This window comes from Apostichopus japonicus, chromosome 9 (assembly GCF_037975245.1).
Source record: "Apostichopus japonicus isolate 1M-3 chromosome 9, ASM3797524v1, whole genome shotgun sequence".
Lineage (NCBI taxonomy): Eukaryota > Metazoa > Echinodermata > Holothuroidea > Aspidochirotida > Stichopodidae > Apostichopus > Apostichopus japonicus.
The window spans coordinates 17,164,391-17,191,916 of record NC_092569.1 but is presented as its reverse complement, the minus strand read 5'-3'; the positions used below and the strand labels follow the sequence as shown (position 1 = coordinate 17,191,916).

Here is a 27,526-nt window from a genome sequence, read left to right as displayed (position 1 = left end):
TTTCAAAATGTTTCCGTTGGGGAATTAATCTGAACAGGAAGGAAACTTAGTAGTGGAGAGGTCTAAGCAGTTCTCAGAATGTTATTGACTTGAAAATGAAACTTTTTGGCCAATACTCAATCACACACTTACATCATTAAGGTGATACAAGTATCAAGCATTGCCAGTTCATCACTATTTATTTATATTTGATTTGCATATTTTTGCATCATTTTGCATGTATCCCTATAGATCAGGGTTGTCCAGCCTACGGCCCGCGGGCCACAGTCCGGCCCGCCGGAGGGTTGCGTCCGGCCCGCCAGAGATGCTCTACGGTGCGAAATTTTAGTGAGCAGATTTATTGATGACAATTTGAAGCTATACAATCAATCATTCGAACCTTCCGGGTCCATAAAACTGCATACAGGTCAGTTTGTGTGACACTCTCTCCCCGGAGGGGGGGGGGGTGGTGGCTGAACTTTATTCATCTGTTTTATCAGAAAAGAAAATAAATCAGTGTGCTCTGCGCGCAGTGCTCACATCTTGTTGCCTTGGGCTTCGGGCAAAAAGTCGAAAATCGAGTGTAGGGTTCATGCTGCCCCTCCTTCATCATAATCATTCCATGTGTCCCCCCCCCCCCCCACTGCAAAAGGTTGGACAACCCTGCTATAGATCATATTTAAATGAGATGTTAAGAATGGTTCTCATAATCATACTAGGCGAAAAGTCAATATTCATCCCGTACGGTCTGTACATGAGAATAATTTCAATAAAATTACTGTAAATTAGTTAACCTGGATTTGTGTACATTATTCAATCTCAGGTTGGTTGTAACCATGCCAGTCATCCTTGCTCCATCTTTCACAGTTTTTCTTACTCCATCATTCTCAGTCAAAAACATTTTTCTGTCGTGACTGTTGTTAGAGGTACTTGTGGAATTAAGTCTCTACTGGTTTGCAGTAACAATGCAACTAACAGGAAAATTCTGAAAAAGATACATTGTTTTTCATATAGACTTCAAATGAAATGTTAAAAAGAAATTAATGTCAAATTCATACATTTTTTTATATCTTATATTTTTAATATTTACTTTAATTTCCATTCTTTCATATGCAAGATATATGATTAAGTTTCATTGCAGAACTACCGTTTCGATATTCTTTCATAGATAAATGGACTTTAGTCAAAAGGTGGTGTATTTGTGTGGCGGTTATGAGCTACCGTAATGTTGAAATACATTTACGATGGTGGTATTTATGTTTGAAAAATCTTGTAAATGGAAATTATAGAAATTTAATGATCTACGTCTAGTAGACAACTCTGAATAAAATTGAAATCTATTTGTATCAATTACTCGCATCCTGTTTTTCACTTTTGTTTGAGTTGCCAGATGTGTCCTATTTATTCATTATTAGTCAGGATTAACAATGTTTTTAAATCCCCCTAGAACAAACACAGAAATAAGATATTACACATATATTGTAATTTTTGGTACCCCTCGGACATTCGTCAGCAATACTAGACAGTGGGATGAAAAAATACAAAATGTAATAATGAAAGTATGACGCTAGATAAGTGTAAGGGGCATTGCTGGAAATAGAACCAAATAAACCATGACTATACAGTAAGCAGATTAAGGAGCAAAGAATAGGAAGAACAGATTACATGTTTGTAAAACTAATAGCTGTTTAGTGGTCCCAAGTCTTTGTTGAGGCTGGTGATGTGAGACTTAATACGAAATATCCAATCGATTGCTTTTCGATTACGGTCAGATACAAATTTGAAGGTTCGACGCATTTAAAATACATTTTAGGTATTTGAGAGAATGTTTATGAAGATTGAAATGTTCGGAAACGGGGAATCCTTCAAAATTATCACGAATAGTTTTTTTGTGATTATTAACACGTAAGCAGAACTGGTAGCCTGTTTCACCTACATAGTTCACCCATTAACAGCTATCAGTTCTACAAACATATGTAATTCGTCCGGCTGAGACATTGCAAACACGCCTATAGCGCAAATATTTCTGAGGTGACCGTTCATGACCTTCCCTTTAAGTAATATTTGAATGGTGCGATATCCAACTTGTATGCATATATTATTATTTTCTTACAACACTGTTGTGCGAGTTCTCGTCATCACCTGGCAAGACTGGACAGATCTAGATTGGCAATCTATTTATCAGAAAGTTCATATTTTCATTCTTATTTATCCTAGGAGCCATGTTGAAGGCTACATCTTTACAAATGGAATCCCCCCCCCCGACGCTATTAAAAAAAAAAACGGCACGTATACACAAATATTCTCTAACATTCACTTGGAAATGTTCATAAACGCAGCAGATTCCTGTCATAAGAAAACAGTTTTTATATAAACTATAACATTCTCTTTATGCTTAAAAAACGATCATTTAACACAACCTATTTATCCAGATACTATAAAGATTTGTAGTCTAGACTTCAATATCTACTAACTTAATTTACCACTGTTATTGTTTGGAAGTGTTTGTTTGTTTATGCTAGAAATTCTTTCCGCTTATTAACTTCCCCCAAACAATTATCTGTACAATATAAGAAACATAATAGAAAATCACGATTGAAAAGAGACAAATTTATGTGTGTCAAAGATGAAACTTTCCTTTGGAAATTATAGTTAGTTTCTAGGTTGCTAGGTAGAGATATCTTACAATGTAAATATGCAAGTATATGAACACGTTGGCATATATAGGTTTATCTTCGTATTCTCAATGATACGACATTGCTATAGGTTGTTAAGTAGCCAAACGATAGCACATATAGCTATGCACGTATGCAAATTTTGGCAACTTGTTTTTATCGTTTGTGTTTTCGAAGCTACGAATTTTCGCTTTTGTTATATCGATGTGATCATGTAATAACCAGCCTAAACACGACAGGGTAATACAGGGTTGGGTTCAGTTTTACAAAATCTAGCAACATTCAAGCATACATCATGTATGCCGCGTAAGCGTTATATTATTGATAGTGTTCATGAACAATCATCTCGCGGGATGTGGGGATATCTTGTATGACAGGCAGAAAGCCAGCGTTCATGAAGTAGGAAAAAATAAATATTTCGTCACTATTTTAAGAGTCCGAGAAAATAAGGTCATAAGATATGATTTAGGCTCTACTCTAGCGGGGCAAGAAATAATTTGTAGTGGGAGGATAAGATTTGTTGTCGTCCAGGGGAGGGTCTAATGGGACGTATGTCATCTTCCTTTCAGAACTGTTGTAAAATGGAGGGTGCTTCGATGTAACAAGGTGCTATATTCTGCAATTATTGAAGAAATGTTGAAAGATTTTCTACTGCATGTATTTACTATTAAAGGAATACTTCAGGAATTGTTTTAATATTCGTTCTCCCAGTGGAGAGGCGTTGCTTGGGCCTCCTGATTCCTTCTGCGGATTGAATCCGCCCAAAATGTACGTGGTTGAAACCTTTCTCTACCTTCTGTACACATTTCATTAGAGAGGGAGGGTGTATTTGGGGGGGGGGGATTAAGGGTTACCAAATTTGGCTAACATTGGTTAGGGGAGGGATCTCAGGAAGCAATGTTTATTTTGGTAAATGGAAAATGATATCATTTCCATCATGATACATTTTGTGGTAGAACTCAAAATCTTCACAATGTTTGCGACAATATCGATTTCTCTTCCACGCGTCTCCTCTAAAAAAGGTGGGGTGAATTCTGCCCCCTCCCTTTGGTTAACCACTGGTGTACGAGGTTCCTATTGTAAACTGTGTGTGTGTCAATAGGTCAAATACTAAATAAGAGAGGAAGATGGAGATGGGAGAGGACGTTGATTCCACGAAATGATTTGAGTAATTTGATATCTTTAATAAGGGTTGCATACCAATTGCTCACCGTATACTATTTAACATTACGAACACGTTGTAGGTTGATAATATAGACAGCGGAACCTTAAACTAAAATTTAAGGTAATGGAATTTCATTCCTGTATCTTTACATGTTTCAACTGTCTGTGGAGGCAGATTTTTGTGACACCTTAAGTCGTCTGGTTAAGTGTCTTATCCAAAAATTGAGAATATTCTTGTTATACTCAACCTGTTACCTTACATTTAATAAACACATCTACAAAACTGTACATGGTAAATTCTCGCACAATGTGTAAATATTTCCGCAACGTGACGTAACATGTATCAGTCTTTCTTGACCGACTGGAAGTTTCCATTGTGGATGGGTGCCTTTGAATCCTTATCTTTTTAAGATTGACAGACGGTATCTTACCACGAGCAAGAACAATGCGATCTGGCTGCGAGACATTATTTTACAACTTTATAAATACATTTCAGGTTATCCGTTGTTTTCAGGAACATCAAGTATATTTCTTACCTATGGAGATACATTTCATTTGAGTTGTCATTCATATTAAGCCAAGACATTCATAAATATGGAGCCTTCCGTGACTGTTCGATCAATATTTGCATTCTTGTGCACAACAACTATCGCCTTTACGACCTCGGAAGAAACGGTGAGTTAAACATTTTACAGTTTTCGTTTTTGTTCTTTATAAATCGTTGCGTTCATCTTTCGTTCTTGCTTGTTAGATGTTGAAATTACCCCCAAAATATTTAGAAAATTCAATTTCTTTATTACCTTTTTGACAATTTCTAATACAACATTCTTGTTTTAAGTGGCCTGTAAAGTTAGAATATAGCGACTGAAAGTAAAAAGTATTTTGCTAATAATAATTCTTCTTCATTAAATTCCTTCTTTCCAAAAATAATAACCTATCTACAGCAGCATGTATGAATGTGCGTTTTTTTTTGGAGGGTGTGGGGGTCGTGGGGAAGGGGGTAAAATTTGCACTGGAAGTAATAGAAAATTAAGTTTGCAACAAAAAAATGTTTAGTTACATTTCAAATTTTACATTGCCCTAAGAAACCTCTCATATTTTCAATTAGCAACGGTTCCCGATTATGTATCCCTAAGTGTATATATTTACCCATTCGTCGCTAATTAATGACATATAATACCAAAGTTTCCAATCTAGAATTGTTTGTTTTACTGGATGATTTAGTGCATAACTGTTAATATCTTCAGAATAAAACAAAACATTCGGAAAAGTTATTTTAAGACAGTTGAACCGTTAAATTCATTAAGACTATCTTTATCATTTTAGAAACTTTAAACATAGATCTCACTAAATTTCATTGACTATTATCAAGTCTCTATATAATTTCTAACTAAAAACGGATAACTTCCTCTTGACAAAACGATTAGACTACATTAGTGCTCAAAGTATTCCAGTGTACAGTATAAGTTTATCTTACTCGTAAAAAGAACCTTTAGACTTCCAATAGTATACGTTAAGTATTTTAACAATATATTGTATCATTGAGAAGCTTTGTTTAACAAATTCTAGATCAATTCATTCTTCCCGTTGTCATTTAGTTGTAAGAAAATTATTGTTGAGCGTTAAACACATACTTGTAAAATTATTTTCAATATTTTCATATCAACGTTTGTAATTAATGTTCGTTCTCTTTGTCCTTGTTTGGTAATTAACTTCATTTAACGAGACGGACTTATATTCTGTCTAGAATATCAAATTTTAATGTAGTTAGAGCAGATGTTTTAGAACCTTGCTTCTATAATTGTCTAATATATTTCCGTTTAGTTTTATTTGAGTTCATCTAAGTAGGCATTGGTTAATCTTTAAAAGTCACCTTAGACACCAATGCTAATTTTTGACTTCGCATAATTGATCTTAACAAATAGCTATGATGTAATAATTACATGAGTAAAATTTCAAGGGTTTTCATGACTTTGAAGACTAATGCATAACTATAGAGTTTATGTAGTAAACTATCGAGCAAGTAGTTTTTAACTTGATTATGAGATCCTTAGGTACGATATTGTGATACTCTTGGAATTTGAAAGTTATTTGCAAGGGTACTATAGTATAAAACCAGTTCTCTGCAACTACGCACTATGACATTAACAAAATACAGCCTTAATTCGTAATTCACTTCCATGCAATACTTGCGTGGGTAAACTCCAATGGCTACACATTTCAAAACTTTATCATTATTATAACATTAAACTAATAATATATAGGTATATATGTTCATTTTGCTCGTTCAACTTCGCCCTTCTCATTGACTTAAAAGTACTTAGAAGTTCAAACTACCATGATTTTGAAGACTAATGCAACATTATCAAGTTTATGCTCTAAACTATCAAACAAGTAATTTTTTCACTTGACATTAAGACCCTTAAGTTCAATATGTTGATGCTCTTGGAATTTGAAAAGTATATGCATGGGTACTGTACTATAGAGATAGTTCGATCTCGGCGACTTCGCATTATGAAGTTTACAAAACTTGCATATTAATTCGTTTTATTGTTTGTGTGATGTAACGTTAATTCGGGTTGTAAACCGTTATCAAATATTGCCATTTACTTTGTATTTGAAATTTAAGGCATATTTTTTGTTAATTTCTCCGGCCAATATCTCATGGAAGCCTAACGCATGCAATTGGTGCGTTTCATACCGTGCCGTATTCCCATGTAAATCAATAGTGTACTTTTCACGGTGTAAGAAAGGTCTTAATAAAAAAAAAATACAATATACGGTTTATATAAATCTTAATTCCCTTTCATATACTCAATTCCATTTCCAAAATACATAAAATGTTTGCTGTGTTTGTTTTACACATTAACGCACGTCGTATACTTTATTCATTGAAACAATTGATATGTTTTATTAAGCTAGAAAAATCTGGCAAGTATCTTATAAATGATAGACTCGAGTTATCATTTAACTCAAAGTCACTTCTTAGTCTTCAAAAACATTACTTCTTTCACAATTAGGCTGTTGTTAATTCCAAGCGTTATTAATTTATCATCCCGACAACGCTGTCTTAGTAACGTGGAAGATCTCTGCGTATATGGTATAAGAATTTTTGCTGTTTTATGTCAATTTTGAGGATCTTTATCAACACAAAAATTATTACTTCATTTCGTTTCATGGAAACACATGAAACGATACAATTTTGATAACATCAATTTCTATTGTAAAATATACTGTATTAAAATATTGCAAAGTTGCCCACATTGCTTTGTGGTAAATAGAACCTTTAACGATTATTTGTCATGTTTTCTTTATTCACTGAAGTTACTACCGCTCTAAACAAAATACAGGCGCATCTCACATGGAACTTAATGATATGCTGGGTTGACTGTTTAAATAAAAATTAATGTTCACAAACATATTTTTCTTCACATTTTCCGTTAATGTAAGAAAGTAAAATTCAATTCTTTAATCTTCATTCATTTCTCATCGCTTACATAGTTTTGTGAAAAATATATTCTATTTTCATCTGCGTTCCTTGAATGTAAAGCCAATACCTTTGCTAATAGTTTTGGTGCAAATAAGAAAAAAAATACTACACAAATCCAAACAAGTTTTGAAAATACTTTTTGCGTCTGAATTAAGTTAAATAACTATTTATAGATTGGGTTTAAATTCTATACAATATTTAGTTCCCCAACCCACCTTCTCCTTCCCCAAAATATGATATATGGGAAATATTTCCAGTCAATTCTGATTGTTTTTTTGTTCATTTCAACAGTTACACATTTCAAGGAACATATTTCAAAAAATTTAATTAAAAATTGTACAATTGTAATGGATGAAGTTGTCAAGTAACATGACGTGAGCAAGTATGTCGGTGAACAACCTTTTTAATTATTTATTATTTTTAAAATATTGTTTGCCGAAATTTGTGGCATTTTAAAGTTTTTTAAACATTACTATCAATAAACATGACATATTTATATCTTTTCTGTGACTCTTCTTTTCATCAATAGAGTATTCATCGGAGAAGTTTACCTTCAACTGCAGATGGCACGCAGAGTAAGATATTTCATTTACATGATATATTACCATGTATATTGTCATTCCATCTAGATATTCAAAACCCAATTAAATTATATAAATGTGTTTTGTTATTCCCAAGATAACTTTTGGTGAATTTCTGTTTCAATTTTATTGCCATTATGTATGTGAGACAGTATTTAGTTTGTTACTTTCGACAACTTAAAACAATAGAAAAATTACTACATATAATATTATAGAACAAGACAAGTTACTTAGTTTTGAAAATTGTTTTAGAATATATATACATTCGCCAGCACCCACCTCCACCTCACACTCACCCCTCCCTTCATAAAAAATAAAAGAAATGAACATAAAAAAAGAGAGAGGGGAAAAGAGAGAAAGGGTGAGAAAAAATGAAAGCAAAATAATCTAACACAGAAAATGATATATGTATCAAATATGATGTTAAGGAGTTCATGTTACTACAGACAAATATTTAATTCTATTTTTCCGGTTGCGTTTTTTAATCGTCTCCTAAAATCACAGTTAATTGTCAATTTCTTGGTAGGATTTTCTTTAAATGTAAAGTATCAGTATACGGTGACACGATTTCGTGACAAATTGAACACAAAGCATATTTTCAAAATTGTAAATGTTTTTCTCTCTTTGTTACAGTGGCTCAATACTTCTTTTATCAACGTTCTGAATATCCAAAGGACTGCCGAGACGTCCAAAGCCAGTGTTCTACGTCCAACTCTAGCGGAGTATACATCATCAAGCCAGATGGATTTGAAGAACCATTTGAGGTGTACTGCAACAACGACGTTGGCGGAGGAGGCTGGACGGTACGTCTATACATTGAAATGTTTATGTCATATTTTAAACGTGGTAAAGTTTTTCGCTAGTATGTAGGATCATGACTTTAACTTGTGTAGTTTTAATCAATAAGTCACATCCTCCACCCAGTAACGTATAAATTGGGAAAAAATAGCTAGCTTTTTTTGGAGACGACCTTAGTGAATAGTTTCAGCAATTGATACAATAAATTGTCCATTCCTCATATTTGTGTACAATCGTGAGTGTGCATTTAAGTGTTGATAGTATTCGCAATCTGTTCCTCTTCTGTTACAGGTCATACAACGTCGCGATAGCGGTGCTGTGAATTTCAATAGGAGTTGGTCACATTATAAAGATGGATTTGGTTTTCTCTCCACTGAGTTTTGGCTCGGCAATGGAAAGTTATCATATTTGACGAATCAAGCAGACTACGAGCTTCGTGTGGATATAGAATTATCTAATGGAGTTTCTTTCTTTACAACATACAGAGGTTTTCGTATCGCTGATGAATGGGGGCAATATAAGGCTACATATATCGGCGCATACGAAATTCATCCGCGTAAGTAAAAACAAAACATTAATAATAATGCAGTAATATCTTGATACAAATGTACAACTTTCAATAATTTGCATAATCTTTCAATGCAAATCTTTCTTATTCTTCTATTTTACTGTAACATTTAGAAAGTTTATGACAGGAGTATTTGCATAACATTCTTGTTTAAATCCCATTTAGCAGGTACAGTGATCCCTACATGTCCTACGAACACGATCTACGGAACCTGCAGTTGCAAAGCAACATGTGACGATCCCAACGGACAATCTGGTTGTCACAGGGACTGTTTGGGTAGTGAGGGTTGCACCTGTCCAGATGGTTTCTTAATGCAAGGGAGTGACTGTATCAATGCGAGTGAATGCCGGTGTTTCGTAGCAGAGGCAAACTTGGTTATACCAGTGAGTATTGGCACGACTTTCGGCTCAATATCAAGTGGCAATTCAAACGAAACAGAAAAGAAACTTATGCTAAATGATATTGCGATGACACAACATGCAAGAACAAAATATATGTTGAAAGAAATGCCTTAATTTTTTCGACAATTCAATTTCAGAATGGAGAAACATTCGTTAACGATGACTGCACACGAAATTGTTCTTGTAACAATAACCAACTGACCTGTGAAGACTACAGATGTAGTACCAATGCTGTGTGTGATGTCAGAGATGGAGTACGAAAATGCTATTGTAACGAGGGATATGAAGGTGACGGTGAAACTTGTACATCTAATGTTTTCACAGACTGCCAGGATGTTTATGACGCTGGGCATAGACAAGATGGCGTTTATACAATCATGCCTACTGGATGGCCTAGTTCACCATTCAACGTAAATTGTAAAATGGAGAACGGTGGAGGATGGACCGTAAGTCATTTAGAAAATACGTACTTTCCAATTTTGCTCCTCTGTGTTGTTAAAGATGATCTTAGATGGCAGAATAATTTGTTCTCGGTCCGTTTTTACTGTTATTAGTTTTGCTTCTTACACCACACATCCGCTACAGCCCAAACAGGACGGATTGGATATGTTAAAGATATTGGAGGAAGACTTAATGAGCTAATGCTGCCAGAACGCTAAAGTAGCTACCTGTTTTTGTTATTTGTCTTTGATTTTTAAGACTAATAACCCGCGTCATTATTACAATTTTCTTCTTACATTCTTTGTGAAATCTTTCAGGTATTTCAGCGTCGTACTGATGACTCGGTTGATTTCTATCGAAACTGGGATGCGTACAAAAACGGGTTTGGTAACGACAGGAATCTGTGGCTAGGAAACGAAAAGCTTTATTACTTGACGAACCAGAGGAACTACAAGCTTCGCTTTGACATCACTACTTCTAGTGGATCGGCTAAATATGCTGAATATCCAGAGTTTCAAATAGAGTCTGAAAGCAGCAAGTACAGAATGAATAAGCTGGGCAGTCGCAGCAGTGGAGATACAGGTTTGTTACATGTTTTGATGTTTGCACCTTTTTTACTTAATAGGTCAGTTTAAAACCTACTAGAAGTTTACTATCTAAATATGTAAAGTTCAACACAAATATCACACAAATATCAACAAAGGTCATGTCATTTGTTTATCCTGAGTTTTGTTTCTGTTGACGGATGTCTCAGTATGTAATTTACACGTTGTCGTGATAACTGATATAATATATAGCAAATATTTAGTTAAATAATTTAATACGGTGTATGTTACCATCGTCCAAAGCAGTTATATCATCACTTCATAAAGGGATTTTACCAATGATGCGATTAACTTGCTTTTATGTTATTAACGTTTTGGATGACGCCATCGGGTTAAACAGTTTTGTGCAGTTAGATAACCTCTGTCAAGTTACAACGTATAAATGTCAACGTTTAAACATCACCCCAATAACGCAGTCATATTATTACATGTGCATATTAGATAACGTCCCACACAGACAGACAGAAAATTGACATATAGTATCACATCTTAAATAACTATTGCTAATTCACAACCTTTGACTTCGTCCATTTTCTATTTCATCAACTAAACAGACGTCTAGAGAAAACAATTGCATGTGAGAAAACCTGGATATGAGAATTAGGACATTTTGATCCAATAAGTAAACGTCTCTTTTCAAATTTTCACAGAGTGGTATACATTTTGCCTACAATGCTTACAATTATATACACACGTTAAGCATATCAACCATCATTCATTCATTGTACATGTTTACTTTTGCGTGGTATGACAGAGACCTAATTAATATCAACGATTAAGTGTTACAACAATGATACTGTATTCAAAAATACAGATCCAATGTTAACTTCTACTTCTTGATGTACTATGATAGAAAAAACTGAGAAAAAAAATGAAATAGGCTAGTACTCACTAGTATTGTCCTGAATATGGAAAGAGACCAGTCCTCAAGTTACTCCTAAAACCATTCAAACCTTTGAAATAACAAATTAATATAGGTATATATGGAATTTTACGTAAAATACCATAAACATAGGCCTACACTATTGATATATATATATATATATATATATATATATATATATATATATATATATATATACAAAACAGTGAACAATAATACTTTCTGCAGATGATGATGATCATTTTCCAAAATATTACATTGAATTTATGATCATTTGTGATAAAAAACATCAATAAAGGTCTTGTTCTTTAAAATTGAACTACCTTTGAAAAAAAAACGCCATCTATATAAGTTTAAAAAAATGTATATTAATATAGCAATTACTGTAGCAAGCTAGTATAAAATGTGTAAAATGTTAAAATCTGGTTCAAAAAGATGTTCCTGTCCAGTGATATCTTATTAGTTGACTAACTTGACACCCCCCCCCCTCTTTATCGACTAAACCCTGTCAGCTGAGTTTCCTTCTTTTCCTTTTGCAGGTTATTATCTCTATTATAGCAGGGGCAAACAATTCAGCACGTATGAACAAGACAATGATGCATGTGGTCACTTCAACTGCGCAGAGAAGCACAGAAGCGGCTGGTGGCATGTCAACTATAGTTATTATTGTAAAAGCTGCTATAGTAGTTCCAGTTATTGTTATCGCTTTCAATACAACGGGAACTGTCACTCGTATTGCACTGATGACAACCTCAATGGCGACTACAATGGAGGCAACGGAGAAAACATCTTCTCTTATTATTATTATTATTACTGCAACGTCAGATCTGTTGAGATGAAAATTCGTCCATCCTCTTGAATTGCTGAGACTGTCATAAGATTCCTCACGAGACAACAAAGAGAAGACTACATTCGCCGAATAACCATAAAAGTGACGCGTCTTGCATTGAAGGAAAGAATAATATCTAACTTACTTACGCAATTCAACAAAGAAGGCCGATATAGTATCCATGACTATTCTTATTTTCAGATCAAAACTATAATTGGCTAACTGGGTGAATTTTCAGGATTTGAACTTGAAACAAAGGAAACAACCAAGTCTTTAAGCATGATTATGGTACAAGTGTTTTATCCATCATCATTGTTGTTCTTCGTGAGTAAAATAACACTCGATATATAAAGTACTTGTACCAAATACATTTGTTGAACAAGATGCCTGTATGATGTACCTCTTTGGGTCGTTGAGCTCGAATCACGCCGCCTAATATAAGCTTGGCTAAATGCTAACACAACAACAAGATCACTTTTTAGTATCTATATATTAGTATACATTTAATAGGTACTGGTTTCAAGAATTACATATTCCGATTCCCCGCATTAAGACCTTTCCCCTACCCTACCCTGTAAAGTATTAATACTAGAACAATAATACCTTTAGGAACTTTTAATATATACTGGCTATTCCATTCTTGAATCACCAGATCTCGCGCTTTAAGATCATTCCCAACCGCACTCCCAATAACGCTTACACAACAACAATATAACTTTTGGCTATTTCTATTAGGCTTTGAATTTATACGGATAACATATAATTACTAAGATACCATAACACAATTAGGGTCAATTGACCATCTGTGTATCAGAGACTTAAACCCTGACAGCGCCTAGTGAGCAATTTATTACGGTGTCTACTTTATACTATACAGACACAACGGTCAACTAAAATGTCCTTATTTAGATATAATATATTCAAATCACTTTAAATTCACTATATTTGATCAGCCATACATACAATAATGCACTATAAGTAGCCTACTCTGGCTAATAACTTAGTGAGCTTCCATCCGAATTCTGCCAACAGGAAAACGGCCGATGGGATGATTTCGTCACATTTTTTTGTTGAAATTTTGCAAGAGAGTCATACTGTCAAAAATTTCGTTGCCGTAAGTTATCAAGTTGAACTTACTGCTTAAACTTTGTAGTGAATTTAAATATATAATGCATTATTAAATTGTTGTAAATGATACAGACCAAATGAAAAAAGTCGTAAAACTAAAAACTTTATAAGTCAGCGAATTTAGGAAAACAAAGCCTGCTGCAATATCTACGAACTTTAGCACCCCTTAATTCGGAATTTATGATTAACGTTCTTTCATTCTGTCTCAATATATATACCCCTAATCTACAATGCAATTAGAACATTGTAATCATTTCAACATAATAATTTTACAACCCCCTCCCAGCATGATGTAGTATGTAGAAAATATATATGTTGTATATTAATGGTGTGTGTAAAAATGTATCTCTATAAGCTTAATTACATTCAACAAAATGAAGACCATGTTTTTAGGGCTACTGACGTGATAATAAATGTTCTTGATAAGTTGCATTAAGCATCATCATATCACATTGAGTTCTCTCAACTGAAAACAAAAGTTTTCGATGGTGAGGGAAATTCCCACAAATCGAACCGTAACTATAGACAAACATGAACGGGCAAAATTTAATGTACTCATGGGCTAGCCACTGGCAACATGTTAAACATTAGCGTTACCTCCCCCCTTCCCTTCACCACCTGTGCATGACTTTGAGCATCCCTACTTAAACAAATGACTTTAAGCATCCCTACTTAAACAAAAGTTTATCAAGTAGAGGGGTTATTCTTTCCTTGTGTACCATATAAAACACTGAATAACTTCAACAATATGTAACATGACGCGATGCAGAAATCTCATTAAAAGTATACAGACATAATCCAACATATGTTTTAACAAGTGTGTTGGTAATGATGATGGAATATAACAACGTCAGTTGGTACCTGGTTTAATGAAAGTGATATGACGTATTGAATGCCTTTCAGGAGGTCTTTGAGACCACAACCTAATGCAGTAATATCACTAAACCACAATAGTATAGTAAAGTGAGGTAACACTTACTTATGGACTATTCTTACAGCAATTATTGGTAAGGCTTGATTCCTAGCAGAACTTACTTTTATAGCAACAGTTTCTATAAAAGTACTTTTAAAATTAGCAGGAAGTAAAGGAAGTGAAGTACCTTAGACGTTAATGGTGTTAAAGTGGGAAATATGCACCCTTTTAAACAATGCATTACCATGTTAGCCTCCTAAACATCACATCCGAACATTTCCAGTCCTATCCACAGACAATGACATGAATATATATATATATATATATATATATATATATATATATATATATATATATATATATATAGGGCCTATAGTTCAGCGATTACCGTAACCACAGTGTCCATGCCTCGGAATTTCAGTTTGAAATCTGCATGCATGTGACGGTTGAAAAATATACTTGTCAGTATGTAGCATGAAACTAAAAAATTAGTGCATGAAAATACGGTGTTGTCCACAGAGGCGTAGGTAGGTTTTTGGTATAGGGGCGGGCAAAGTCAATTTGCTGTCCCCGTTTTCAGGCACATAGCGATGGGTCGCCGTCCCGAGGGACAGGAGATTAATTGATGATTCAAATTTCGAAAAGGTCTTAGATGCAAAATGGTGCTATCATTTCTATTTTTTAAACTACATTCGTGTAATAAATTTTCCTTTTTTAGTTCAAAAACTTTAAACTTAAACTACCAATTTTGTGAACACGGTTAGATCACATATTGAAAAAAAAAATTATGTGAATACAAATATATGGCTACTCAGAGACACACTGCAAACGCGTGTGTAGCTCGTACATTTTTGAGGTGATCGCTAATGATATTCTATTTAATGCCACCCACCGCCCCCCCCCCCCATTATCGGCCCATCCCCAAGTTCGAGTGACTTTTTATTTGTTATGCTCCCTTTGATTTTTCACCGTCGCCAATCGCGTCCCCGAAAAAAAGAACGAGGGGGGGAGGCACTCTTCCGTCTGCCGCCCGCTGGCTACGCTACTGGTAGTCCATGGCTTCCTGAATTTGCTGAGAAAGGAGCCATTTTCATAATGCTGGTTTGGATGTGTTACCTTCCAGTTTTCTACACAACAAACAAGATGCAAATAACTAATGCGGCAGTAATTGGCATTTTAGCACGTTTATTTACTTGATCAATTCCTTAACGAAGATATTTTAACAAGGACTCTTTTTACTAAAGTAGCAAATACGTGCCCAACAATGTCGTATTAGTTGTGAGTTTGAATATAAGAACAACGCACTGTGAGTGTTACGTAGCTATTCCTGCTGAATTGTTTCGAACTAAAACGATCTAGAATTTATTACCTGTTCTCTGCATTTACATGTTATCATATCTAAGATGAAATATTATTTTCCATTTTCGATACCGCTGTACTAGTGCTGTCATCGGCTCCGTGATGCACCATTTTGCTTGTGTTGTCACTAGCAAGAATGTCTTTCCATGAAAGAAGATTGCATGATTCTAAAGATGCAGTAAAACCATAAATACAATCAGTTAAATAATTAGAGAAAATAAGATGAAACACGATCTTGTGTGCTGCTAAATTGTACTGAAGTTTACACAAGTTAATCTTATTTGGTGTTCAAGTATGACATATTAACAGAGAGCGCGAAGGAATTTTAGCATTCATATTATCTCTAATATGGCTGAACATTTTACTTAAAAAGTCGGCGTTTTACAACTTTAATTGTCTTAAACCCGTTGTCGGCCTGAAATGTAACTTGCGGGATCCCATAGCAATTTTCTAAAAAATCCGCGGGCAATAGCACTTATGAATGTACGTACTTCTGTTTACTTGTGATTGGCTCTGTGGAGCAATATGCTAATGAACGGTTATATTTGAATAGTACGATGATTTCCAACTTGTATGCATATTCTATTGATTTCTTACAACATTGTTGTGCTAGTTATCGTCATCACCTGACAAGACTGGACAGATCTAGATTGGCATTCTATTAATCAGACAGTTCTTCATAAGTTCATTCTTATTTAGCCTAGGAGCCAGGTCGAAAGCTAGATCTTTACAAATGTATACACGTATACACAAATCATCTCTAACATTCATATTGTTGGAAATGTTCATATACGCAGCAGATTCCTGTCATAAGAAAACAGTTTTTACATAAACTATAACATTCTCGTTATGCTTCAACAACGGACATTTAACACAACCCATTTATCCAGACACCATAAAGATTTTTAGTCTAGACTTCAATATCTACTAACTTAAATTACCACTGTTATTGTTCGGAAGTGTTTATTTGTTTACGCTAGAAATTCTTTCCGCTTACTAACTTCCCCAAACGATAATTTGTTCAAGATAAGAAACATAATAGAAAATCACGATTGAAAGAGACAAATTTATGTGTGTTAAAGATGCAACTTTATTTTGGAAATGATAGCTAGTTTCTAGGTTGCTAAGTTAAGATATCTTACAATGTAAATATGCAAGTATAGATACGTTAGCACATAAAGGTGTATATTTGTTTTGTCAATGATACGACAATTGCTAGGTTGTTAAGTAGCCAAACGATAGTATATATAACTATGCACGTATGCAAATGTTGGCATCTGGAATCGTTTTTAATTTTCTGTCTGCCAGCGGAGAGGCGTTGGTTGGGCCTCCTAATTCCTTCTGGGGATTGACACCGCAAAAAGTGTATCGGTTCAAATTTTATTGCGGAGGAGGGGGGGGGGTGAAGGGTCACCAAATTTGGCTGACGTCGGTTAGGGGAGGGATCTAAGTAAACACATGTTTAGTTTGGTAAATGGAAAACGATATCTTTTCCATCATTTATCATACATTTTGTGGTAGAACTCCAAATCTTCTCAATTTTTGAGACAATATCGATTACTCTTCCACGCTTCGTCCTCTAAAAATGTGGAGTGCATTCTGCCCCTACCCCCTCTCTCTGGTAAACCACTGGTGTACGAGGTTCCTAGTATAATTTTGTGTGTGTCAATAGGCCAAATACTAAATAAGAGAGGAAAAAGGAAGGGAGAGGGGAGAGGACGTTGATTCCACGAAATGATTTGAGTAATTTGATATCTTTAATAAAGGTGGCATACCAATTGCTTACCGTATATTTAACATTACGAGCTGGATTTATGTTGATAATATAGTTTTAAATTTTAAGAAAATTGAATTTCATCCCTGCATCCTTACATGTTTCAATCTTTTCAACTGTCCTAGAATCAAATGAATAAAAACTTCACCATAATTCGTGGAGGCAGATTTATGTGACACTGAAAGTCGTCTGGTAAAGTGTCTTATCCAATAATTGAGAATAAACTTGTTATACTCAACCTGCTACCTTACATAGAAATTAACACATCTACAAAACTGTTAATGGTAAATTCTCGCACAATGTGTAAATATTTCCGCAACGTGACGTAATATGTATCAGTCTTTCTTGACTGACTGGAAGTTTCCATTGTGGATGGGTGCCTTTGAATCCTTATATATTTAAAACTGACAGACGGTATCTAATCACGAAGAAGAACTATGCAATCTGGCTACGACACATAATCATTTTACATCTTTGTGAATAACTTCAGGTCATCCGTTGTTTTCAGGAAAATTGAGGATATTTCTAACCTCACGAGATACATTTCATTTTTAGCTGTCATTCATATTATACCAAGACATTCATAAAATATGGAGCCTTCCGCTGTTCGAGCAATATTTGCATTCTTGTGCACAACAACTATCGCCTTTACGTCCTCGGAAGAAACGGTGAGTTAAACAGTTAACAGTTTTCGTTCTTGTTTCTTATATATCGTTGTGTTCATGAATCTTTTTTGATTGTTATATGTTACAATTTTAACAACAAAATAATCAGGTCGAAAATTCAATCACTTGATAAACTTTTTTATGTTTCATTTTTGATAATAAATATGAAGAAAATAAAAAATACTTAATAACCTGTTCGACAATTTACAATATAACATTCTTAAAATTTATGCAGTTTGAATATGGCGACTTATAAAAAAGTAAATTTATTTTGTTAATACTAATATTTCTTCAATTAATTCCTTCTTTCCAAAATAATAATCTATCTTCAGCAGCGTACAGGAAAGTGTGGTTTTGTTGTAAAATGTGCACTAAAAGCTACAAAAATGTATAAATTTGTCTTTTTAGTTAAAACTAAAATTTTAAATTGCCTTAAGAAGCGTTTTCTTATATTTTCAATGAATAACGCTGATGTAAACCTAAGTGTTAATGTTTACCCATTTGTCGCTAGTTTATGTAATATAACACTAAAGTTCATACACAAGAATTGTTTGTTTTACTAAATTGTTTAGTAAATGACTGCCAATATTTTCAGAATAAAACAAAATATTCGTAGAATTTATTTTAAGACAGTTGAACATTTAAATCCATTAAGACTACCCTGATCACTTTTAAAAACATTAAACATAAATCTCACTTAATTTCATTGACTGTTATCAAGTCTTTATATTTTCCCACTTGATACGGATTGCCTCTCATCAAATCGATTTATCTATAGTAGTACGCAAAGTATTGAAAGACTTAGTAATATGATTAACTTACACTTTACATTTGAATAATTCAATGATTTCATCTTTATCTTGAAATGTCTTAACTCAAGCGAAAAATATATAATAATATCAATAAGAAAAAAATTAATTGTAACCCGCTTTCTGTTTCATTAATCACTCCACTTCTTATCTTAATAAAGCCTTTACCCTATCGCGTTTCAACTGGTCTAATTTAAATATGTTAACAATTTATTTTATAATTGAGAAAATGTGGTAAGCCTTCTGTTCATATTTCAGAATAAAGCAAAACATTCGTGAAAGTTATTTTAAGGCAGCTGAACAGTTAAATTCATTAAACTACCATAATCATTTTATAAATTTTGAAAGTAGATCTCACTAAATTTAATTGACTATTATATATATCTATATAATTCCCCATTAGATACGGATAACTGCCCCTTAACAAAACGTTTTGACTATATTATTACACAAAGTATTGTACGCCTACAGTATAGGTTATCTTACTCGAAATAAACTGCGTTTACCAAATGATTACATTTTTAGATTGAATTTCTTTAACTTAAGCCAAAAATGTTATAATGATAACTGTAGTCCGCTCTCTGTTACATTTAATCACTACACTTATTGTCCAAGTAAAGCCTGTATGGACCCTTATACGTTTCCACTAGTCCAAGTTAATTACTTAAAAAATCTATCGTATAATTGAGAAAGTATGGTAAACAATTTTAGATCATTTTATTATGTTTTTTCTTCGTCTTAAAGTTTTAAGAAAATAAATGTTGAGTTTTGAAAACAGAGTAAATTATGGACAATATATTCAAATCATAATCAAAATATCAACAAAGTTATTAGCAATATTATAAACGGAACTGTTAAATGACAACGTTTGTTTGTTATTGGACAAACAAAGACTTTCATATAGTAACTTAGAAAATATCTATGCTGAAAGCTTGGACAAATAAAATATTCTGACAATGTTTGAACTAATTAAGATTTGTCCTCTTTGTCCTTGTTTGTCAATCAACCTCATTTAACAAGATTGAGTATATTTTTGTCTTGATTATCTTATTTTAATGTAGAGAGAACGCATGCTCTAGAAGCCTCTATAATTTTCTTATGTACTTCCTATTTAGTTTCATTTGATTTCTTCTAAGTAGGCATTTTTCAATATATGAAAGTCACGTAAACACTAATACTTGCTTAACTTTAATGGTTACACATCACTTGCAATTATATCATCTAATTTACTTCTCTACACTGGTACTATACTATAAACCTAGTTCTCGACACCTTCGAAAAATATCGGTTACAACATGCACTCTTATTTCGTTAACTGTTTATTTAATGTAACGCTAACTCGGGTTGAAACACATATAATAAGGTATCGGATATTGTCAGGTACGTTCACACGTAATATTTATTAACCGCGTTAGCGTATTTACAATTGAAAAAAATATATATATATAAATATATTTTTGTTATCATTTACAGCTGCCAATATCTCTTTCAAGCCTTACCCATGCAAGTGTTGTATTTCATACCTTTCCGCATTCACATGGCAATCAAAAGTGTACTTTCACGTTTTAAGAAAGGTCTTAATTAATAGTTACAATATACGGTGTATGTAACTTTTAATTTCCTTCAATATATTCAATTCCAATTCAAAGTCTTTGTTGTGTTTGTTTCACACAACTCACGTCGTATACTTTATTCGTTGAAACAACTGCTATGTTTTATCAGCTAGAAAACACTGGCAAATACCTTATCAAATAAATTTATCATTTAACTTAAATTCACTTTGTTGGTTTTCACAAAAATTACTTCTTAATTCTAATCGTAATTAATTTATAACCCCCTGAAAACGCTTCGATCATACCGTGGACGATCTCTGCGTAAATATTGTCAGAATTTGTGCTTTTTCAACCAATTTGAGGATGCTATATGCAAAAAGCATTACTTCATTTCTTTTCATGCAAACACATGGAACCATACGATTTTGATAACATAAACTTCGAATGACAAATATACCGGTATAAAATATTGCGAAGTTGTCCACATTGCATATACAATATTTAGAGATTAGTTGTTACGTTCTATTTATTCACTCGAAAAGTTGCTACTTCTATAAGCAAATACAAGAAAATCTCATATCGACCTAAATGAAATCGAAATTAGTAACTTGTTTCTTCAATCTTCATTTATTGTGTTTGTGTTTGAATGGATTTAAATTATTTATTGAGTTTGAGTTTCAGACATGCTTACCCCTCCCCCCCCCCCACCCAAATAAGACATATGAATATATTTCTTGTACAACCATTTAGATTATTAACTATTTTAAAATATTTTGTTGTCCGAAAATGTATTGCATTTGTCATTTTCCTTTTAATAATTAGTTGGTAACTGAGATTGAGTAAAATCAATAGTTCTTTACAAGCACTTACTATCATTAAACATAGCATATTTATGTTTTTGTTGATGATTCTTCTTCTCATCAATAGAGTATTCATCGGAGAAGTTTACCTTCAACTACAGATGGCACTCAAAGTAAGATATATCATTTTTTTACCTTAAATATATATATGTATATATATATATATATATATATATATCAAATTTGATTTGATTTTGATTAAAACACGTAAGTAACAAATATACATATGCTCCGTTGTTTCCAAGACTGTTTATTGATAGCATTTGATATGGTATTTTCGATAAATTGCTACAATACAAAAATTATAACGATAATACTGATAACGAGACAATATACTTACTTTTGACAAATGATTAAGAATATAGAAAACGTTAGATAACCATGTACCCCACGAGGTGCTTTTCACACACATTGTAAGACATGCAAAACGAGGATAAGTGTTTCATTATTTCATTGCATCATTCCCACCAAGACATATCTTATCTTCACATACAATAATGAAAGATAATCTAATACAGAACATGATATATGTTGGTGTTCATATTACTTTTCACACAATTGTCTATTATTCATGCTTTCCTGCTGGGATTTAAGCTGTCTCGTATAATAATATACAGATAATTGTCAATTTTCTTGACAGAATTTTCTTTAACGGTTCAGTAACAGTACGTTTTGTTGCAAGTTGAACATAATACATATTAAATAATTTCAAGTTCTCCCTCTCTTTATTACAGTGGCTCATTACTTCTTTTATCAACGATCAGAATATCCAAAGGACTGCCGAGACGTCCAAAGTCAGTGTTCTACGTCCAACTCTAACGGAGTAAACATTATCAAGCCAGATGGATTTGAGGAACCATTTGAAGTGTTCTGCAACAACAACGTTGGCGGAGGAGGCTGGACGGTATGTGAACAAGGAAATGTATTTTTTTTAATCATATTTCAAACCTGCTAAAGCCGTTGAGTAAGTATGTAGGTAATATGACTTAAAATATCTGGAAGCTTAATCAATAAGTTAATGTTGATATCGTAACGTTGTAATATACGTCATACACACACACACACCCACACACATAGAATATATATATATATATACATATATATATATATATATATATATATATATATATATATATATATAAATATATATATATATGTGTGTGTGTGTGTGTGTGTGTGTGTGTACAATTGAGAGAGTGTATTAAAGTTGTGGTCATATTTGCAATTTTTTTCTATTCATGTTACAGGTCATACAGCGCCGAGAAAGCGGTGCAGTCAATTTCAATAGGAGTTGGTCACAGTATAAAGATGGATTTGGTTTTCTCTCAACTGAGTTTTGGCTCGGTAATGAAAAATTATCATATTTGACGAATCAAGGACACTACGAACTTCGTGTGGATATAAAGTTATCTAATGGTGCTTCTTTCTATACAACATACAAAGGTTTTCGTATCACTGATGAAAGGGGGCTATATAAGGTTACACATATTGGCGAGCTCGAGAGTAATGCAAGTAAGTAAAAGACGAAACGTTAATTAATAATACTATAAGGATTATTTCCTAAAACTAAATCTACAATAACAACGTTTTCAACAGTGTGCATAATTATTTAAATGGAAGTCCTTCCAGTTTCGCTATTGACTGTAAAACTGTATACATATTTTCATGACAGACAGGTACTTATATATATATATATATATATATATATATATTCCAATATATTTTCTAAAAATTACTCCTTATTTGTCAATTATGAGTCATATCTTATTTCTCTTGTTTTCTCTAATCATATTTTCTTTTGGAATAAACGTGGATTTTCGTTATATGTTATACATATATTATATATATATATATATATATATATATATATATATATATATATATATATATATATATATATAATATATATTACCTAAATTTTATAAGACTGTCATTGGCTCAATAATTTGGCACCTTCTTATCTCTCTGAATTAGTTGATCGGTACATTCCAGGTAGAGGTTGCCTTTGTTCTAGTAATCATGACCTGCTACTTTTGAAAAGGCAGGACTCTTAATATACTACAAAAACATATGTTGCACGAGCTTTATTTTTTATTTTTTGTTTGGTATTTTGGTATATATACATCTTTTTATTTTCACTTGTGAATATCTGTATTTCTTTCTTTTTGGATTTTTGAGGCCTTCGTATCTTTAATTGTATTTTTTGTGTTGTTTTTATTGCTTATGCTTGTTCTTTTCTTGTGTTTGTTTTACTGTTAAGCGATGCGTGTCGTAGTGAGCGTCGCTTTATCAAAGCATATTACTATTATTATTATTCTTGTTAAAATCTCATTTTTATCTTTGCTTTTACGAACTAGCAGGTACATCGACACGTACATGTCCCACGAACATGATCTACGGAACATGTATTTGTCAAGCAACATGTGAAGATCCCACCGGACAATCTGGTTGTAATAGTGATTGTTTGGGTAGTGAGAGTTGCACCTGTCCGGCTGGTTTCTTAATGCAAGGGAGTGACTGTATCAGTGCGAGTGAATGCGGATGTTTCGTGGCAGACGCCAACTTGGTTATACCAGTGAGTATTAGCATGACTTTATGTTTAATATCACGTGACTATGTGAACGAAACAGAAACGAAACTTAAGCTAAATGACGTTGCGATGACACAAAATAAAAGAACAAAATATATTTTGAAATAAATGTCTTTTCATTTTGTTCGACAATTCAATTCCAGAATGGAGAAACATCCGTTAACGATGACTGCACACGACACTGCTCTTGTAACAATAACCAACTGACCTGTCGAGACTACAGATGTAGTAACGACGCTGTGTGTGATGTCAGAGATGGAGAGCGAAAGTGTTATTGTAATGAGGGATATAGAGGTAACGGTGAAACTTGTCCACGCGACGTTTTCACAGACTGTCAGGATGTTTATGACGCTGGACAAAGACAAGATGGGGTTTATACAATCATGCCTACCGGATGGCCTAATCCACCATTCAACGTACATTGTAAAATGGAGAACGGTGGAGGATGGACCGTAAGTTTTGATTTAAAAAAAAAATGGAATGTTTTATTTATGTTCTTGTGGTTTATAAACATGAAGTAAATTGCAGACGTTTTTGTTTTCGGTTTGGATGCACTTTCATAATTCCTTACCAGGGATTGAGTATATCGAAAATACTTTAGTAGATTAGTAGATGTTAAGGGAGGCAACTCTAAGCGTTACACATCCCCCCCTTCCTTGAAGAAACAAACAAAACAAAGGAAAGTCCTAATTTTGCCTTACTGAATTATAATTCTATAACTATATAGTCGTGCTGTATTTCTTACATTTAGTTTGTCTGTCAGCATGCTTCAGCTACTCTAACAATAATATTTATTTCATTATTTTTACCCGCTCTCTTTTCAGGTGTTTCAACGTCGTACTGATGGCTCTACTAGTTTTTATCGAAACTGGGATGAGTACAAAGACGGGTTTGGTGACAGCAGGAACCTATGGCTAGGAAATGATAAGCTTCATTACTTGACGAACCAGAGAAACTACAAGCTTCGCTTAGACATCACTACTTCTAGTGGATCTGCTAAATATGCTGAATATCCAGAGTTTCAAATAGAGCTCGAAAGCAACAACTACAGAATGAATAAACTCGCTCGTCGTAGCAGTGGGAACACAGGTATGTTGCATGTTTGATATTGCGCCTTGCCTTGGATAATATGTCAAGTTAAAGTTCTTGATGTTATTATTACCTATAAAATATGTATGTCTAGGTACACTGGATCAGCAACCCTCACTAAGAGGGTTTGGTGTAACACCCCTTCCCCCCACCCCACCCCCTTTCACACTTCACGGGCACGTTTTCTCCAGTTGTGTCAACGAAATAATTGTAATTATATAGTTTTTAATTTATTTCAAGGTATGCAGGATCAGTCGCATACATTACTTGGAACGCAGTAACCGATAAAAACAGAACAAGTAATGAAATAATAATTATTGTTACTTGTGTCTCCATTTCAGTCACCTCAATTAGTTGTAATTGATGGACGGAAACCTGTTTGCTTTTGTCAGTTTTGGTTTATAATCTTGGAAGAGCAAAAAAGGTTTTGTTTCCAACGGGATTTGAGCAAGTTTTTTTTCGCACTTTCTTTAAAACATAACAATTACAAACCATCTCTTCCGATATGGTTCCGTTACTTTAAAGATACCGTATAGTGGTATGTATATACCGTATATCCGTTGTATTGGATATCGTTGGTTTCATTAACAACATATTGAAGTAGTCTGACTAGCCGATGAACAAGAATGTATGCTGAAGGAGCAGGCATCAGTTTAAGAACAGGACATATGATAGAAGAGAAATACGACCATATATTTTGACATAACCATTATAAGTGAATTAAACTTTGAGAGCTTGCAGTGAAAACATACCACTAGCAGATTAATGTTTCTTATAACATCTGTGAAGCAATTGTATGAAGATATATAGTATTTAAATACATATTTTTTCAAGAACTTGACAACCCGAAACAGAATGAAATAAAAAATGTGAAAATAATAGGTAAAACCTAATTATTTCACAGCCTAGGATTTATTTCTCCAATAGGACCAAATGCAATGTTTACTAATTTGATCATACTGTTTAATATCAATAGACAATAATTTCCTGTTAGCAAGTTAAGTATTTAAACTGCCATACATTACTTAACTTAGATCCAGATAACCTAGATTGAGAATCAAACCTTATTAAAATAAAGAATAACAAAGTGTAAATCAGCACATGAAATATCTAATGATCGCATTTATTTATCCCATTAACAATGAATTTTGAATCTTTATCAATGTGAATCCCCCCCCCCCCCTCTTTCTTGGTCTTAGTATGCTGTAACTCTTATTTTATATCCCAACAAAAGTTTTCAATATTCAGGATACTTACGCTATTGTTTAATGACCAAGTATTAACCACTGATGAATTTTTGCTGTTTTACTTCACAGGTTTTTATCTCTATCATAACAAAGGAAAACAATTCAGTACGCATGACCGAGACAATGACGAATGTGGTAACCACAACTGCGCACAGCAACACAGAAGCGGCTGGTGGCACATTGATAATGATTGCTCTTATTGTTATAGTTATAGCTATTGTTATTATTTCCAATACAGCAGCCGCTGCAAGTCATATTGTACTTATGACAACCTCAACGGTGTCTACGATGGAGGCAACGGGGAAATGATCTTCTATGACTATTATAATAACTGCAGTCCCCAATATGTTGAGATGAAAATTCGACCAACCTCTTGATTTGATGACGAATCGCCTATCATGGGATTTCTCCCGAACGCATTGTTATATAAGGAACCTCATTTACTGATTTCATTTGTCTTTATAATTAAGAGAAGTCAACTGGAGGAAACGAGACAATGCTAGTCTTTGAACAAATACATTAGATTATGCATCATCTTCGAGAATGAAAACTTTCTCTAATACTGAGATTATTTGTTCAAATGTGGTTAGGAGATTGAAGTTAAATATTGTTAAAATTACAGACGCGTCATTGAATAGTCCATTCTTTGCAATAACTATTTGAATTGAATTGTTTTAAATTGTACTGAGACTAAATAAAACACAAAGCAGAATCATTTATGTGTCTTTATTTGGTTCCTTGTATTGATTATTTAATTTTAAAATGCCTGCAATCATCTTCAAACCTCTTGATAAGTAAAATATTTGTTTTCTGTTTGTTAACATCTGCAGAAGGAAAAAAAAATATGTAAATCGAAAAAAAACACTTTAGGGGTTTGCTCTTCCTTCCGTCAAATGTATATGATTATAATGGTGACCTGGCATGTATAAAAATTGCGATTTCTGCTTGGTGATATTTAAAAGGGATGGTGCACTACAATACATGTAAGTGATCAGAACTTCATTTATTTTCGTTACAATGCTTTCTTGTACTATACATGCAAATCATTAATGTTCTTAATTGACTGACTGATCCGGCAGCGCCCTCTATTTATATTACTTTATATTATCTAATGTTGAACATTGC

The 27,526-nt window shown here is 33.5% G+C and overlaps 2 protein-coding genes across 2 annotated transcripts in view; both read left to right on the top strand.

Annotated features, from left to right (window-relative positions):
• The window catches only part of LOC139973658 (uncharacterized), a 52,255-nt gene extending 25,462 nt beyond the window's left edge, over positions 1–26,793 (top strand). The window contains exons 4-7 of the mRNA XM_071980479.1: positions 23,833–24,050; positions 24,209–24,517; positions 24,890–25,154; positions 26,471–26,793. Of these exons, the coding sequence (XP_071836580.1) occupies positions 23,833–24,050; positions 24,209–24,517; positions 24,890–25,154; positions 26,471–26,778 (1,100 nt within the window). The 3' untranslated portion in view covers positions 26,779–26,793. The remainder of the gene's footprint in view (positions 1–23,832; positions 24,051–24,208; positions 24,518–24,889; positions 25,155–26,470) is intronic.
• Positions 4,336–12,720, top strand: LOC139973652 (uncharacterized). Its single transcript, XM_071980471.1, has 8 exons — positions 4,336–4,493; positions 7,838–7,883; positions 8,523–8,692; positions 8,979–9,243; positions 9,421–9,638; positions 9,794–10,102; positions 10,415–10,679; positions 12,125–12,720. The coding sequence occupies exons 1-8, from the start codon at positions 4,413–4,415 to the stop codon at positions 12,442–12,444; spliced, it is 1,674 nt and encodes a 557-aa protein (XP_071836572.1). The 5' UTR covers positions 4,336–4,412; the 3' UTR covers positions 12,445–12,720.
• Positions 26,794–27,526: the final 733 nt, after the last annotated feature.

Excerpts from the sequence above, each read along its gene's own strand:
- LOC139973652 (XM_071980471.1), top strand. The coding sequence starts at position 4,413 with ATGGAGCCTTCCGTGACTGTTCGATCAATATTTGCATTCTTGTGCACA. Across the intron at positions 8,693-8,978 it reads TTGGCGGAGGAGGCTGGACG|GTCATACAACGTCGCGATAG; the intron begins GTACGTCTATAC and ends CTTCTGTTACAG. Across the intron at positions 10,680-12,124 it reads TCGCAGCAGTGGAGATACAG|GTTATTATCTCTATTATAGC; the intron begins GTTTGTTACATG and ends TTCCTTTTGCAG.